Raw genomic sequence first — 18,218 nt, forward strand, 5'->3', positions numbered from 1 at the left:
GATCTCTTAACTATAACTACAAAAGCAAAAAATATCAACAAAGTTATATGGTTTAAAAAAATGAAAGGCAATGTAATGTTAAATTCAAATACTACAAAGTTTTAAAGATGCAGTCTTGTCTTTCTTAATAGAAAGTACTAAACACTATTTCAAACTAATAAGACTTATTCTATATAGTTTAAAGTTTTGAGCTTAGAGCTCTAAAAGGAAAAAAATTAAACAGCAGGTGAAAAGTAGGTATGTAGAAATAATGGTATAAAATATGATTTTATACAAAATGTATCACTGTTCAAATATGTAAGGCTTAATAAGAATATTTTTGGATTGTGAGTGTTGCACACCATAATTTTTAAAGAAGTAGTCTCAAATCTTTCAAAATCCAGTATTTCTAAAATGTTTTAACATTTCTGAAGTGAACATGGTACAGGACACAATTTCATGTCAACTTACCTATATTGTTCCATCCAATAAAAATAAAACCTTCTTTGAGCTCAAGAGAGAATGCATCTTTTGAATACTTGATCTCTATATAAATTCTACTTTCTGGGATGTCAAATTTTGTAATATGAACTAATATCAACCAGGAATTGGCCCAAGTTTAAATAAGACACAAAAGAGACATAGGTGTCAAACAGTTTAAGTCTGCCCTATGCAATTATACAGTCATAATTACTTTTTTACATGAAAGTGCTTTAAAGTAAAAAATATTTTTGTAAAAGTATCCAGGTAGAATTTTCTAAATTAGTTCAATTTTACCCATTTCCTTTGAAAATAACCCTTCTGCCACAATGTAAACAAAAAATGGTCCATAAAATGGTGACATATGATACATCATAATTTGTGGTGTGGGCCCTTAAATTGAGACCAAATCTTTATTAATCCAAAGCTAGAGAGCTTTTATTTTTTCTTACACATGCCCAAAGTAACTAATATCAACTCACATTTTCTGTAAGCCTTGAAGAATTTTTATTTAACATAATGAGAGGTTTAATAACTTATATTAAAAACTATGTAGTGCTCTTCAGTTGCTGTTCACCAACTGTTTTTATGACGATAACTCTGAGATCTGGAATGTGACCGAAAATGAGAATGTTTTTCTGTTTGTGCTTTAGTTTCAGAATTGGTGTACCCTTTGGGAGATTTACATGGGGATCTTGCTATGGAGTCAGAATGTCTTCCATGTGATCTTGATTTTGTTCCTGAGCTAGTCTGCTTTTGAGGTGAACTTGATTGTGATTTTCCTATTGACTTGGATCTTTTTTGTAAGGACTTGGACCTTGACCGTCCTCTAGAACCAGAATTCCTTCTTGGAGTTCTTGACTGCCTTGCTGAGGTAGACCGCCTTGGTAGTGATTTGGAACGAGATTTAGACTGGCTATAAGAAAATCGTCTGTGTCGAGACCTGCAAACATTCATAATGTTAGAGCATATATTTCACACAAAACAATAGGTTAGAAAATAACACTTTCAGTAAACTTTTATACTTTACACAACAAATGGGTCATCGGTACTGAAAAATGTCCTGCATATTTATATTTAGTCTGGGTTACACAACTCTTAAGAGATACAAAAATCTGAAGGAAAAAAGATTTTTTTTAAAAAAAAGGAGAGAGAAAGAAAACAATTATTTCAAGTTTATCAAATAATGCTTATAAAAACAAAAACCTAGAAGCAGGACTTCTGGGTGCTGCCATGATAGAGCAGCTTGTACTAGACTAATCTTTCCATAGAAAACAGCTATGTAACATTTAAGAAACAACTGTTCAAAGGCATTAAAAGCATAACTTGAGGGGTTACAAGATGGTTTTACTAAGACCATCTTCCATATGACAGCATGGGGGAATTGAGTCCAACCATACAATGACTGTTTGACTACACTGAAGAGATAGAAGTTAGAATTTAGGGCTACCAAAATGGCTGGGACTTGAGAGGCAAAATTCCAGAGACAAGGGAAACAGACCAAACAGAATCCCTAAAATCTGCCTACAGATTCTTTTTAAGTCACTGGCTATCTTATAAGTTGTACATGCAAAGGATGAGACTCCAAGAGGCCAGCAAAAAACAGCAATTGGGAAATTCAAGAACTGAGCTGAAATTTAATCAGATAACAGTGCACGGGAGCGAGGCTGGAGTTCAAGTCCCTAAGAGGTTGAGGAGCCTTGGGCAAAAATCCAGGCTTTCGGGCTGGCCCGTGGCTCACTCGGGAGAGTGTGGTGCTGATAACACCAAGGCCCCGGGTTCGGATCCTATATAGGGATGGCCGGTTAGCTCACTGGCTCAGCGTGGTGCTGACAACACCAAGCCAAGGGTTGAGATCCCCTTACCGGTCATCTTTTAAAAAAAAAAAAAAAAAAAAAATCCAGGCTTTCAATTAACACAGAAGGGCCACATCCTAGAGGTAAGGGCCATGACCTAGGAGTAAATGCAAATCCAAAACAGATAAGCTTTAACAATGCCCCAAACAAAGCCTTAACAGGATCAAAGTGATCTGCCAGTACTCTGACTGCTGGAAGAAAACTACTTTCTTCAGAGGATCATCCAGAGCTTCTATAATTTTATGTCCACAGTGTCCAACATCCAATTTAAAAAAATGATGAGGCACATGAAAAAATAAGCAAAAATGACTAAAACCAAGGAAAATAAAAAACAAAAGAAAGAGACCCAGTGTGATTTGGATATTGGTGCTATTGGACATGAATTCAAAAACTTACTAAGACTAATATGTTCAAGAAAATAAGAGGAAAAGATAGACAAAACAGATGAAAAGCTGAATTTCAACAGGCAATTGGAATCTATAAAAAGAAACAAATGACATTTTAGAACTAAAAATATATAATATCTGAAATTAAGATGACATGAGATGGACTTAACAGCAATCTGGATACAGCAGAAGAAATAGTGAACTGAAATATTATTAGAAAAACATCCTACTGAAACATGAGAGAAAAGGAATTTTAAGAAATCCCAAGAGGAAGAGATATGTGGTATACGGTCACACAGCCAAGATGAAAGATTCAATAAAGCAGAAGCAATATTTGAAGACATAATGGCCTAGAATTTTCCAAAACTAATAAAAGGCATCAACTCACAATTACAAGCTCAATAAACCCCAGGTAGAATAAACGAGAGGTCTGCAAAAGATTCATGGAAAATGCATATTATGAAAACACTATGCATGGACTTCAAATTTTTTTCCACCAAAATAAACTCATACTAACCTGTTATAATGTGTCTAAACTGATGTCTATATAAGACATCAGTTTGAAAAGAGACCCCTATCAGAGCAACATGATTTCTGCTAAAACTGAAGCAAGAATAAACATGAAACTGATGGTGAGGCTTGGGTGGAAGAATGGGGAAGGTGGAAGCCTGCAGTGGCAGACCATCCATCTCAATTTGCCAGGAAAAAAATTAATGTTATTTGTGCCCTAACTGAAGATGGCTGACAGTTTAACAGCAGAAACAATAGCAAACACTACCATACATCTCAACTGGCTCAGCTTACACAATTCTGACTGAAAAATTAAAGTGGAGCAAACTTTCATGGGTACCAAAATGTTGTGCCCAGATCAGCTTTCAACAAGAACAGAGCTTTCAGTGGAAATTTTAAAAAAGTGGGATCAAGATCCTGAAGCATTTCTTTGAAGGACCATAACAGGATATGACACATGGTTTTACCAGTATGATCTTGAAGAAAAAGCACAATCAAAACCATGGCTAACATAGTCCAGTGAAAGCAGAGATGGATCAGTCAAGAGGAAAGATACTGGCAACAGTTTTGGGGAAGCTCGAGGCATTTTGCTTCTTGACATTCTGGAGGGCCAAAGAATGATAACATCTGTTTATTATGAGAGTGGAGAAAGTTAGCCAAAGCTTTAGCAGAAAAATTTCCAGGAAAGCTTTACCAGAGAGTCCTCCACAACAGTGCTCCTGCTCATACCTCTCATCAAACAAGGGCAATTTTGTGAGAGTTTTGATGTGAAACATTAGGTGTCCACCTTACAGTCCTGATATGGCTCCTTCTGACTTCTTTTTGTTTCCTAATTTTAAAAAATCTTTAAAGGGCACCTATTTTTCTTTAGTTCTTAATGTCAAAAAAGAGTGCACTGACATGGTTAAATTCCCAGGACCCTCAGTTCTTTAGAGATGGACTAAATATGACTGGTATCATTGCTTACAAAAATGTCTTGAACTTGATGGTGTATGCTGAGAAATAAAATTTATATTCCTTATTTTTATCTTTTAATTCCATTTGTCTATGAACTTTCTGAAGTCCCCTCATACAAAGAAAACTACACTAGGCATGTCACAGTCAAACTACAAAAAACCAAAGTCAAAGAGAACATCTTAAAAGCTGCCAGAGAATAAAAGACAAATTCCCTTCAAAGCAGCAACAATGCAGCAACAATAAGACAGCTGATTACAGGTATCAGAAAAACAATGGAATGGCATTATTAAAGAAAGAAAAAAAATCCCCAAAACCTGCCAACCTAGAATTCCATCACCAGCAAAAATATCTGTCAAAAATGAATGTAAAGTAAAGTAGTTTTCATACAAACGAAAGCTGAAAGAATTCACTGCTAGCAGACCTGTACTATAATACTTAAAAATCTTTAGACTGAAGGAAAATGATACCAGCTAGAAACACTGAACTAGAGGAAGGAATACAGAACACTGGGAAGTGTAAATATATTGAAGTAGAAATATATTAAATATATTATGGAATAAATACACAGTCTTTTAGAAATTATTAAATTTCAGTTATTTCATAGATAGCTGTAGAAAACAAAATGGGAAAAATGTCCTTGAAAAGAAATCCTAACATATGAAAAAAAAGACATTATATTTAGACTAAAGGTGGCTAAGAGAAAATTTTAGTATTTTTCAGTAATATTTAGAGTTCTAACACAGTTGTTCCTTGGTATCCACGGGGGATTGGTTCCAGACACCCCCCCACACCACACTCCCCATGGATACCAAAATCTGGGATACTCAAGTCACACAGTTGGCCCTGCAGAACCCGTGTACATGAAAAGTCAGCTCTCTGTATAAGTGGGTTCCGCATCCCTTGAATACTGTATCTTTGACTCAAGGTTGGTTGAAAAAACTCCACAAATAAGTGGACCCACACAGTTCAAACCCGTGTTGTTCAAGGATCAACTGTGTATAAGAGTACTTCAAAAAGTTCAAGGAAAAAATGGAATTAAAAGGTAATACAATCTTTCTACAACTTTCTGAAGACCTCTTGGACACATTCATTGACTTAAAGTCAACAAAGACTTATGGAATACCTAATATGAGCTAAGAACTACTGCTAGCTGCTAGGGATATACTCATGAATAAGACAAAAGTCCTTGTCCTTCAAAGAATTCATAGTCTAGTGACAGCAACAAACTAGTTTTTTTCTACATCCAGAAAAGGCAAAATAAGACGAAGGCAAAACAGATCTCCTTTTACAGTACGTATTAGGTTTATATATATTCTGATCCACATTCACACAAACATACACACACACACACACACACACACACGCACACAAATATACACTTACACCCACCCACCCATACAAAATCTGATCCTCATGAATACTTTGAGAGCTAGGTTAAGATTTGCATTCTCTATAAAAGAGTTTTTAAAATGAGAAAAATTGGGTCAGGGAGGTTAAGCAATGGTCTTTTAACTAGTACAAAGAAGAAAAGCATTGTCTTGAAAGATGTGGTCCTTTCTATCTCTAATACTCCATGATGATTGGAGAATATTAAAGGCCACTTTTTTTTTTTTTTTTTCGAGCCAAGTGTTATACTTTACTTCCACTAGAAGGCAGACAATGATGTGAATATCTACCTTATTTAGATCAACCAGGAGGAGTAAACTGGTTAACTAAGGTTCTAATGCATTTGGAAACAATTTAAATTTTTAATGAAGCCAATGGGCTTTTCTTTTTTCTTTTACAAGCTAAATCTTTTTCACCAAGGCCAGTGGATTTCTTATTATTCAGTAATTTAGGGCAGTGCTGCTTAGGTAAAAACTGACATCTACTTTGTTCTTTGATTTATAGATTAAACCATTCATTTTATATATACCAATCACATCATTCTAAACGTAAACTAAATTATATATTTGTATATGTGTGTATGTATACATATAAACATAGTTAGAGGATATACATATAAAATTCAAAGTAATCTAAACTGTTGTACATTACTCCCTTATAATATTCATGTCCTCTGTGAAGCTAGAAGCAGTATAATTGATATTGGTGTTGTTTTCCTGTATGCAAGGCATGTAAATTAAGAAAACAGTCTTAATTTGGTCTCAACATGTTTTAAATTCTATAAATACAACTTTGTGTTTGAGTATAGAAACAATATACCATAGTCTAAATTTCAAATAGCCTATCAATGGAAAAAATCATTTTCCTTTAGCCATGGAACAAACTGGGTCATTCTCCACAAGATGTAAGAGAGGTTTATATTGTTAGTCTACCAGAGACAGGATGATAATAAAGATCAAGATCTAAAATATGCTATGGCTGTTTATAAGTAGTTCTTCAACAATCTTGGTAATGGCCCAATCCTGACCTGGGTTCTCACAGCTTATAAGAGGAGCTTAAAGCTTCCCCAGCTTCACGTCTACCCAAGGATGGGCCAAAATCAAAGCATTTGGATCACATCAGAGGTGAGGTACTTATTTGACATATAAGATTTGATGGCTCTGGGCTGAGCCCGTGGCGCACTCGGTAGCGTGCTGCGCTAGCAGTGCAGCGACGCTCCCGCCGCGGGTTCAGATCCTATATAGGAATGACCGGTGCACTCCCTGGCTGAGCGCTGGTCACGAAAAAAAAAAAAAAAAAAAAGATTTGATGGCTCTGACTAGGCCACACTTTCTAGCAATTAGGATTCTTGGGTATTAAAAAGCCACAGAACGTGGAAGTGGTTCTCTCTTATATTTCCTTTCTACTTGGCTGGAGAAATAAGAGCCAGTCCACTTCACAATCTTGGTTTTAGAACTAAGGACTTGGGGTAATGACACTCTCTATTTGGCTCTGCTATGTATACCCTTTGTTAGACTTTTTCTTGTCTAGGCTCTGGAAGTTGAGGAACGGAGGGACTGGGAGTGAAAGTGAACAGCTGTGGTAAATGGCTTTGATTTGAAGCTATGTGGGCCTATCAAGCTTAGGTGTACTATATGTACTACATATTATTGTATATGCTGATATTCTTTAAGAATCCACCTTAAAATTCTACGTGCCTATGAAATAATTACAGCATTAAAACTGAAGATAAATACTATAAATGTTTAAGAATTCAAGCATACCAATACAATTTCAATTATTATTTCAATAGCTTCATCATGTAATTAATTTCTATTGAGATTTACTATTACTTGTATTCTAACAGAAACAAATTCCTGGCTGGCAAAATAGATAACTTGCAAATATCTCTTCTCCCTAAATTAACTATTTTTTATGTCTTCTTCCTACAATACTGCCATACTTGGAATTTATTCTTGATAATAATTTACCTATTATAAGTACATTAATTTATACTAGTTGACCTTCCTTTCACAAATGATTGTATTATATATCTTACAAATTTAGTCATTTTCAGAACTCAAGATTCTGAATTTTGGGTCTCATTTATGAAATTTTTTTTTTTTTTTTTGGTGGCTAGCTGGTACGGGGATCCAAACCTGTGACCTTGGTGTTAAAAGGCTGTATTCTAACCAACTAAGCTAACTGTTCAGCCCTAGGAAAATTCTGTTTATCTTTAATTCTTCATTTTAAGTACATTTTTAATTTTTGCCTTTTCTTCAGTATATATTATCTTTCCATTTAAAAAGTTACAGTTAATGGGCCGGCCCGTGGCTCACTCAGGAGAGTGAGGTGCTGATAACAGCAAGGCCATAGGTTCGGATCCTATATAGGGATGGCCAGTTAGCTCACTGATTGAGTGTGGTGCTGACAACACCAAGCCAAAGGTTAAGATCCCCTTACTGGTCATCTTTAAAAAAAAAAAAAAAAAAAAAAAGTTACAGTTAAGTCTGTCATGAAATAAGAACACTGGAAGGTATCCAAAAGCCCAAGTTAAATAACAATACATAATAAACAGAGAAGAGCATTTCTTTCTACAAGTTAATTGTTTACATATATTAAACAAAATGATTCAAGTGGCCTGTTTTAAAATCTCTTTAAAATGTTTTCCAGAAAAAGCAGAAAATGAAGTTTTTAATCCTCTTGTATTCTGTACTCACTCTTTAAGGCTGTCAGACCGCCTCCTGTTTCTTCCCCATGAAGAACTTCTACTTCGAGTTCTCCTTTGGCTGGGGCTTCTTGATCTCCTATGATCACTTGGAGAACAAGGATGACGTTCTTTTGATTTCATTTGGCCTGGTGCTAGAATATAAAGAATAAGACTTATAATTTATTACCTGAAAACCCTATTAACAGCCACTCAACAAGTATCATTTTCTGAAAGCATTTTACATTAAAAAAATCTGTTACTGCTGAAACTCATTCTGCTGAATAAATAACATCTGATGTTTAATCATACTTACTTTTGCGATCACCTTGTGCAAACTGTATTTCAATTTGACGGCCACATACCCACTTTCTATTGAGGTTATAAAGAGCATCTTCAGCATCTCGAACATCTTCAAATATGACTAGCTGTTAAGGATACTTTGAACATCAGACATCAAGTAAAAATATTTTTAGAGTATTATTTATATGTGAAATGAAATTAATAGGAAAAACAAGTTCAAGTTATTAAGCTCATCTCCAATATAATATGAATAACCAGAAAAAATTTCACTTTTCATTATGAAAAGAAATGCCCCATTATGAACCTAAAAGAAAAAGTGTAACTGTACTTTTAATGTATACATCAGTGTAGCTGCATTATACATGTATAATTTGAAACATGTCATGAGAAAAAAAAAATATCCAAAATTGACTAGCTTTATAAAACTATTTAGGACTCATTCCCTTCTTTCAGATAAAGGATCCATGAGGTTTTTCACTGAAAATACCAGAATGTAGAAGCCTTTATTCTGAAATTAAAATTACGCTTTCATTAAAAGGCTTTTAAATTATGACATCTAGGAAAAATTGCTTATTATAAATAAAACTGCACACATAGTAGTGAGCTAAAACAAAAACTGACTTAGTCTTTTAAAAATGATATCTACCTTTTAATCTACCATATTGAACATTCCTTTATGTTTTTGCTACTTGGGATATAAGCATAAAAAGAAACATAAAAGCAATCTGCAAATATCTGAAATTACATATACTGCTTGGTAATACCCCACTAAACTCCTGTATCTATATAAGTTATATAATACTAAACCTAACTATAATGGAAATTAGATATATAAAATGATCAAATAGTTATATTTCAGGAGGTTGTTTACTGGTTTAATTTTTTAAAAATAGCAAACAGAAAAAGCTCAATAAATGCAATATAAAATGAGATTTTGGCAATTACCTCAATGTCACTTGGTCTTGAGCCTTGACCTTTACTCTTTAAGGCTTGCAAGATGGACTTTACAAGAGACGCAGAACCAACAAAATCAGACTTGGCTTTGACTCTGGAACTCTGAGTAAATGTAGGAAAGCCGAAGTCTCGACCTGGTGTTGGCTTCGTCTTTTGCTTGATAAAGACTTCCCCTCTTCCAGGTCTTTATATCTGTGTCCACCCTCCCTCTTTACTCCTTGGTGCTTGAACTTTAGGTGCCTTTTGTCTTGCCTGCTTGGTTTATGCTTGGATTCTAGCTAACAGGTTGGTTCAAACTGGGGGGTGCTTGCCAGCTACTGTGGACTGCTTTAGATTTTCTGAGATAAAGAAATAAACACATTTAATTAGGAAATATTAATCTCATAATATATGCTCCTGAATACATATACACATAAGCACATATATACAGGACATTCAAATGCACACAATAAAAATAAAGGATATTGAACATAAGCAAATCCTCTTGGCCGGCGAGTGTAGAAGTCAAGTGGAATGTAAACGTCTACTATAGGGCCATATCGACCAAATTCACGGCGCAAGTCCTCAGGCCTGAAGTATTTTAGAAATAAGGCAAAAAGATATGAGTAGCTGGATTAAAATATTTTGCCTACAGAAATCCAGTGGAAACTTTGAAAAGAAAGTACATCATCTAGACCAGTATTATCTAAAATTGTCTCTTGTAAGAATCACCCCAGGTTTTTAAAGGAAGGAATAAAAGAAAAAAAAGACTCTCAGGCCTCTCAGAAATTCTGATTCAGGAAGTCTGGATTAGGGACTGGAAATCTGTATTTTTACGAGCACTCCAGGTAGTTGTTATGCTTAGCCAATTTCAAGAAACACTGACCTAGCACATTACCTTTAAAAGTTATCCCCATTACAAGACTTAATAATGAACTGTTTCATTAAGAACGCATTCATTTGTCTCATTAAAATTTCATGTTTATGCTAAATCTTGTTTTTGGATAGCAAGAATTAGATTCCAAAGAAGTCCTAAAATTATTTCTCAGGCTTAAAAAAAAATAAAGAATTTTTTACTACTAAACATAAAGCAAAATAACTATTCTCAAAATTGACAGGTACTTTGAGCCTCTATATGTCATCTACTGTGATAGGTAGTGAGGAGAAAGACAAGGAAATACATGGTATAATATTTTTCTTCATGGAGCTGCAATGTAACTGATGGAACAAAATATTTAGCAGTAATAGCTGGTAGTTATAGTACATTTATATACTAGCCACTGTTCATCTTAAGACCACTTAATTCTCACAATAACCCTATGGTTGTTTACAGATAAGGACACAAACAGATTAATCCCCCTGAGGTCACTGAGCCAGCAAGTGACAGAGATGGAATCAAACTTCCACAGTCTGACACTAGTCTGTTTTCTTAACCATTACACTCTATTGACTCATGGAGATCATAAGGGTTTCAGCATCAAGCTGTGAACACAAAACATGGCTCAGGAGAAATGAGTACTTCAAAACATACTGTACAAAGAAAAGACTCAAAGACGGCGGCAAAGCTTCTTTGGGCAAATGGAAGAAAGATGGTGTCAATGACAAAAATTAGTTGGAAAAGAGCTAGGTTGCAAAGGAAGCAATTTTCAGAATAAAAGAAAAAGAATTTAAAAAAACAAAAAAAGCAGTTTTCATGCTTAGAAATGCAAAATTTGAGGTGATGGTGGAACATCCATAACAGTTCTGTAGGCAACTGAAAATTGTTATTATACTAGTTATATGAATTTAATTTCTTCTCAAGACTAAAAGTCAGAAGAGAAGAATCACTGATTAAGGCTAGAGATGGGGATTTGGAGTTATTACACGAAGATTCAACTAACATTAACTAAGCATCCAGCACATGCCAGGCAGCACAGCCAATATCATGACATACTTTATTTATTTATTTATTTATTTATTTTAAAGATGACCGGTAAGGGGATCTTAACCCTTGACTTGGTGTTGTCAGCACCACGCTCACCCAGTGAGCAACCGGCCATCCCTATATGGGATCCGAACCCGTGGCCTTGGTGTTATCAGCACCACACTCTCCCGAGTGAGCCACGGGCCAGCCCCGTGACATACTTTATTTAATACTCACTATAGTAACATGTTTGTCTGCCTTCCCTAATAAGCTATTAGCTTTAGAGACCTATGACAATGTCTTTTTTTCTTTCACTTATTCATTCAACAAATACTTATCGAACACCTACTATGTGCCAGCCTCTAGGGATACAGTGGGGAACAAAAAAAACAAAAAACAAAAAAACACAATTCCTGCTCCCTCAGAACAAAGACTGTGTGGTAAAGATTCTCAAACATTCCTGAATATTGGACTAATTTGTGAAGGGGATGTTACAGAAACAGGCACCCCAGCCCGATGCATTAACTCTAGACCTAATTAATGCTTCCTATGGTGAGGCCCAGTTATGTTTAATTTTTAAGGGTTTCATAGGCAACTGTGAGACTGAAGGTTAAGAATCACTGCTAAAGCAGGTGTCTTTGCCAGCCTATTTGTACTTAGCACAGCTGCTGGGCACAGTAAGCACTCAATATACATCTGCCTACCAATGAGTGAAGAATATGTTACTGTTACCATATTTAAGAGTAACATTTAAGGGTCAAGGAGACTGAGGGTGAAAGAAGTTACCTTGCCCAGAGGTACACACAGCCAGTAGCAAAGCTAGAATTTAAATGATGGTCTTTTGAGGCAACCAATCTTCATTCAACAGAAAAGGGATCCTAGATAATGTAAAGGAGGAGGCTGGAACATGTGTCACAGAGGCCTGGAGTTCTGGAAGCCAAGGGTGATGGGAGTCTGAAGGAACAGATCTTCTCAAAACAGCTGGCTCCCCCTTCACTGTCTCCACTCCCTTGCCTGTTAGCTATTGTTTCGATTTCAATTATTTTTGCATTTTTGGTGTGATATACTTCAACATTCAGAAAGTACAGAGGGGCCGGCCTGTGGCTCACTCGGGAGAGTGTGGTGCTGATAACACCAAGGCCCCGGGTTCGGATCCCATATACGGATGGCCGGTTCGCTCACTGGCTGAGCGTGGTGCTGACAACACCAAGTCAAGGGTTAAGATCCCCTTACCGGTCATCTTTAAAAAAATAAATAAATAAATAAATAAAAATTAAAAAAAAAAAAAAAAAAAAAAAAGAAAGTACAGAGAACAATTAAACAAACACTCATGTACCTACCAACAAGATTTATTTTATCTCAATACTTGCCATTTGTGCCATTAATTTTCAGTATATTTTAGAAATAAGACATTATACCCTTCTACTTTAGAAATAATCACTGGTGTCCATCATTCTCCTGCATAACTATATTTTTACTGCAAATTCACATATCCATAAGTATGTGTTTTTATATATATCAAATTTTACATAAATGGTACCAGATTATTTGCATCATTTTATACCTTGCTTTTCCCCCCTTGAGATTTCTCCATGTAGCTCTAGATTACTCATTTTAACTCTGCATGATATTGTTATGAATAAACCACAATTTATTCATCCATTTTTCTGTGGATAAACATTTAAGATGGTTTCTTCATAAAAATTTTTTTGAACTCCAAGCTGTGTTGCAGTGCACATTATGGTACATGTACTTCCTAGAGCTCTACTATAGTTTTCTGGGATATATCACTAGCAAAGGAATTGGGTTGAAGGGTATGTTTATCTTCAGCTTCACTACATGTTCTCCAAAGTGGCCAAACCAATTTACACTCCCCCAAAACATGCAGAATTCTCACTGCCCCACCACCTTATTAACAATTTTCAGTCCTCCCATTCTGAAACATATGAAGTGAATGAGTATGTCATTGTTGTTTTCATTCTAATTTACCTAATGACCAGTGTGGTGAAATATATCTTCATGCTTACAGACCATTTATTTTGTTTAACTACCTAGGAGTGGAATTGCTGCATCAAAGATGTACAAAATTAACTTTTATGAAACTGCCAAATAGTTCTGCAAAGTGGTTTTACCATTTTATATAAGCATATATATATATGCTTGCATCAGCAAGCACAAGCAACAGTTCCAGTGGTGCCAATTTTTGTCAGCATGTGGTACTGTCAGTTTTTAAATTTTAGCTATTTCTAGAGGGTGTTTAAGTGGGATCTCACTGTGGTTTTAATTTGCATTTCCCTAATGACAAACGAGTTGAGCACTTTTTCATGTGCGAATTGCCCATTTCTTTAGATATATATTGTTGTGAAGTGTCTACATTTTTTGCCCATTTTTAATGATGGTTTTTTGTTTTGGCACTGGACTGTACGAGGATCCAAACCTGTGATCTTGGTGTTATAAGACTGTGCTCTAACCGAGCTAACTGACCAGCAACTTTATTGTTTTATTTTTTACACTTTGATCAATGATCCAGCTCAAATTATGATGTGAGGGAGAGGTTACAGTTGCATTTTATCTTTTTTCTGTATGGATATCCAGTTGTTCCAGCACCATTTGTGAAAACTTTCTTCACTGGATTGCTTTCCTGCCTTTGTCAAAAATCAATTGACTCTATAAGTGTGGGTTATTTACAGACTCTCTATTCTGTTCTATTGACTTTTGTTTACCCTTAGGCCAGTATCACATTGTCTTGATTACTGTATCTTTTTAGTTAAGTCTTGAAGTCAGGTAAATTTAAGTCCTCCAGCTTCAATGTCCTTTTTTCCAATATTATTTTGGTTATTCTAGATCCTCTGCATATCAATATAAATTTAAAATTAACTTATCAGTTTCTATTTTTTTAGAAAAAAATGCCACTGATCAGGATTACTTTGAATCTATAGATCAATTTGGGAGAGAACTGATAATAATTTGTCTTCTAATCCATGAACATGGTATATATCTATGAAATTATTTAGGTCTTTTAAAATTTCTCTTGGCAATATAGTTTTCAGTACAAAGGATTTTGCATATTTTTTGTTAAATTTGTTCATGCTTTTTAATGTTATGGTAAAAATGGAATTGTTTTTTTAAATTTTATTTTCAATTGTTTGCTTTTAATACATAGAAATGAAGTTTTTATTTACCTTGTATTCTGATACCTTACTAAACTCAGTTTTAGTTATAGTAGTTTTGTTGTTAATTCTGCAGTGTTTTCTATGTAAACACATCACCTCAGAATAGGGATTGGTTTTACTTCTACCTTTCCAATTTTTATGTCTTTTATTTTTCTTACCTTGTTGCACTGGTTAGGACCTGCAATAAAATGCTGAATGGTGGTATGAGAGTGGGCATCCTTGCCTTGTTCCTGATCTTGATGGAAATGCATTCAGTCTTTTACCTTTAAATATGATATTAGGCTTTTCATAGATGACCTTTATTAAGCTGAAGAAGTCCCCTTCTATTCCTAGGTTGCTTAGGCTTTTTATCATGAATATTGCTGAATTTTGCTTAATGCTTTTTCTACATCACCATTAAAACATATTGCCTCATATAAACTGAAACCAAAGAATGCTACTAAATATTCCAAAGAGAGGGCTATTTAGCAACTTGATTGTTACTCCCCAACTTAATATGTTTATGCATCAAAACTGGAATGCTATCTATGTTTGAGATTTGGATGTTACTTTTTTCCATTTGATACACTATATTTGACAATAAAAAAAACTATTCCTCTACATAGTAAAAAAGCAAAGATACTAAAATTAATGCGATGGTACTTCAAAAAGATCATGGAAAAATAATACAAATCTTTCTATAACTTTTTGAAGAACTCTCGTTTTCTTCCTGATCCACATCTTGTTTCAACAGTGAAAAGAAACAGCACAAATTTTAAATTTAGTTTTAAAATTTCCTTAGTCCACATGTTCAATTTCACATCAAATTTTTTGCTAACCCACAATGTTTTTTAATGTCTTATGCTTTATAATACTTATTAAAATGGCACCTCAATAAAACACTTTAAATAAAATTTGGCTTTATTTTAAAACTAACATTTTTATTAAACAAAATTTGAAAAATATTTGAGGGCCGGTCCCGTGGCTCACTTGGGAGAGTGCGGCGCTGGTAGCGCTGAGGCTGCGGGTTCGGATCCTATATGGGGATGGCCAGTGAGCTCACTGGCTGAGCGCGATGCAGACAACACCATGCCAAGGGTTGCGATCCCCTTACCAGTCAAAAAAAAAATGTGTGTGTGTGTGTGTGTATGAAACTAGGAAAAAAGAAAAGAAAATCAGTCAAGTCCTACCACCCAAATGAATTTCTTTCCAGTCTAATTTTATATATAGTTTTTCCTTTCTTCATTTTTTATATAACTGAAATCATACTGCATATATAATTTTATCTGTTTTGTTTAACATTTTATCCCAATAATTTTCTTCATAAGCACACAAAATATTACTGCTAATTTAAAACATGTTTAGGTTCATATTGTTAGTTAACTTACACTGTATACTACCTTGTATGAAAAAAGTTAACATAGGTTACACGTGATGACTCTACTTTCATAACACCACTCACCAGCTATGCAATCATAGGCAAGACACTTAATCTCTCTAAGCCTTGGCTTCTTATCTGTAAAAGGGGCCTAACAAAGAACATTCATTATAGGGTTATTGTGAAAATATAATAAGAAAATATATGTAAAGTTTTTAGTACAGTGCCTGGCACATAGTATTCAACAAATGTTATCAATTATTATTTCACTAATACAACATAACCTCCTTCACTTTGATTTCCCATCAGTGGCAGCACTAAAAAGTGATGAAAAAATGCAAAAGGGAATCAGTAAATCTCAATTACCAGTCTCAATTACTCAGTGATGGATTACCTACATCAGAGGTCAGGTGTCACCTGTAGATGTGTTTTGTTTGGTCTGCACAATGTTTAAATATTGAAAAAGTGTGGAAACATTAAATTGCCAATATTTTACAACCTTTAAATCTACAAAAGTGGGAATTTCATAATTCAATTTAACAAATGCTAACATTTTAAAATTAAGTTTACACATACAAAGGGCAGATTTCTCACTTCTGAAAATTAGGAAGATGTGGCAACAAGGAGTACAAATGTCTACATGGCAGCTATCAGCTGGAGCTTAATCGCAGATGCTGTTCACTTTAGATAGCACCTGTCCTTTTCCATTTGCTACAGTGCACACCATCCTATTGTGCTTTATACCCTGACAGTTCCAGTAATTTATATTATCCTTACTGGCCCCTATGGCCATTAGAATTGGAAATCTCTGAATTTTTGTAGACATACTGGAGAGGCTTGATGCTTATTCAGTTTTCAAGTGGTCTTTTTAATTGTGTTTGTTTGTTTTAATCCTGCCCAAATCATTCGTTTTGCTTGTGTTTTCTATGTAACGGATTGATAAACAGGTTGAGAGGAAATATAAACACAGGGCATCTTTTACATGTTAACAATGATATAATAACTTATCGCCTATAGTTGTAACGTGTATATTTGTAGCGATCAATTAAAAAAAAAAAAACTAAACTAAACACTTATTCCTCAAAGGTAAATTATGATTACTCCACATGACTATGGAGTCAAGAGCTCCGTATATTTGTCCCTGTCTAGCCCCAAGTAAGTCATTAAAACTCTGAGCTTCAGCTATCCCTTATGTATAATAACATAATATTGTATACTTACAAAGGTTGGAAGGGGGAGTAAATTAAGCCTAGTGAAATGAAAATGTCTTTTAATGTCTTTCCCTCGCCCAAATTCCCTCTGGCTCCTACTAAAGAGAGAGAGTGCTTTATCAAAAAATCATTCTTAAGACTTATGCAGACAATTCTCAAAGGAAGACGGGTGCGATCAGAACCAACCAGGTAACGTAAGGGCACCCAAACCGTTATAAAGGGTGTTAATAATGTACTCAGAAGTTTAAAGAAAAACGTACAAATCTCACTCACTGAAGTTATCTTTTGTAGACAGAGTAAAGCTGTGTAAAGAGTAACATTTAACCGGCACCGTCTGTGAGTGGACCAGAATTGGGGGACAAGAATTTGCAAGGCCCAAGGTACGCATTATTTTATAACACGTTCTCTTCATCCCCAATTCCTCTTCATCTAGGAGGGTTAGACGCGAGGCTTTATCGGGCACGGCGACAAAGGGACTGAAATGAAGGCACCCGCTAGAGCGAAAACCCTCGCGGCTAGCGGCGGAGAGGGCCCAGGCTCCCGAGAAAGGGGCACCCGCGCTCCGCGGCCGCCGGTGCGGGGCCGAGGCGTACAGCGCCGCGGGGCCTGGGGCGGAACGCCGGCCGGGAGGGAGGGGCGCGAGTCCCGCCCAGGCCCCGGAGGAGCCCGAGGGCTCACACCTCCCCGGGCTGCACGCGCGGGGCTCGAGAGGAGGCTCCCGGCAGAGCCGCCGGGCCTCGGCCGTTACCCCACCTGCCCCCCGCTTCCCCAACCGGCGGCCGCCGCCGCTCACCTGGTGGCGTCTGCGACGTTCCTGACGAACAGGGAGGTGTTGGGGGGCCTGGTGTAGCGAGACATGACGGCTTCCTCCGTCCCCTCCGGGTCTGCCCGCGGCTGCTGGGCTCCCGCCGTCTCTCGCCGCCGCCGCCGCCACAGCAGCTCCGCCGGCCCCCGGCGCGACCCCCGCCCCTCGGCCTCGGCCCCGCCAGCGCGCAGCCGCAGAGGCCGGCGCGGAGGGGGTGCTGCGCGGGCGAGCCTGTCCGCACGGACCCCGCGGGGGCGGAGTGCGCCAGGAGGGCGGAAGCCAGAGGGGCCCAA

General features: G+C 36.4%; 1 protein-coding gene across 2 annotated transcripts; it reads right to left on the minus strand.

Annotated features, from left to right (window-relative positions):
* Positions 1 to 1,032: 1,032 nt before the first annotated feature.
* On the minus strand, positions 1,033 to 17,978 carry SRSF12 (serine and arginine rich splicing factor 12). 2 transcript variants are annotated; one of them, XM_063097126.1, is made up of 5 exons: positions 17,914 to 17,978; positions 9,943 to 10,067; positions 8,557 to 8,664; positions 8,254 to 8,395; positions 1,033 to 1,402 (listed from the first exon to the last, which is right to left on the minus strand). In XM_063097126.1, exons 1-5 carry the CDS (start codon positions 17,976 to 17,978, stop codon positions 1,033 to 1,035), a joined length of 810 nt encoding a protein of 269 aa, XP_062953196.1. The 2 variants fall into 2 exon arrangements, with proteins under 2 accessions (XP_062953196.1, XP_062953197.1); XM_063097127.1 differs by lacking the exons at positions 8,557 to 8,664; positions 9,943 to 10,067 and having other exon boundaries at positions 17,914 to 17,974.
* Between the last annotated feature and the right edge of the window lie 240 nt (positions 17,979 to 18,218).

This window comes from Cynocephalus volans, chromosome 5, assembly GCF_027409185.1.
Source record: "Cynocephalus volans isolate mCynVol1 chromosome 5, mCynVol1.pri, whole genome shotgun sequence".
In the NCBI taxonomy this organism is placed as follows: domain Eukaryota; kingdom Metazoa; phylum Chordata; class Mammalia; order Dermoptera; family Cynocephalidae; genus Cynocephalus; species Cynocephalus volans.

Bases quoted from the DNA above. Each gene is read 5' to 3' on its own strand.
- SRSF12 (XM_063097126.1), bottom strand. From the start codon at position 17,978: ATGTCTCGCTACACCAGGCCCCCCAACACCTCCCTGTTCGTCAGGAAC. The intron at 10,068-17,913 runs GTGAGCGGCGGC...AAAATACTTCAG, and splicing joins AACGTCGCAGACGCCACCAG to GCCTGAGGACTTGCGCCGTG. The intron at 1,403-8,253 runs GTGAGTACAGAA...GAATGTTTGCAG, and splicing joins CGGTCTGACAGCCTTAAAGA to GTCTCGACACAGACGATTTT.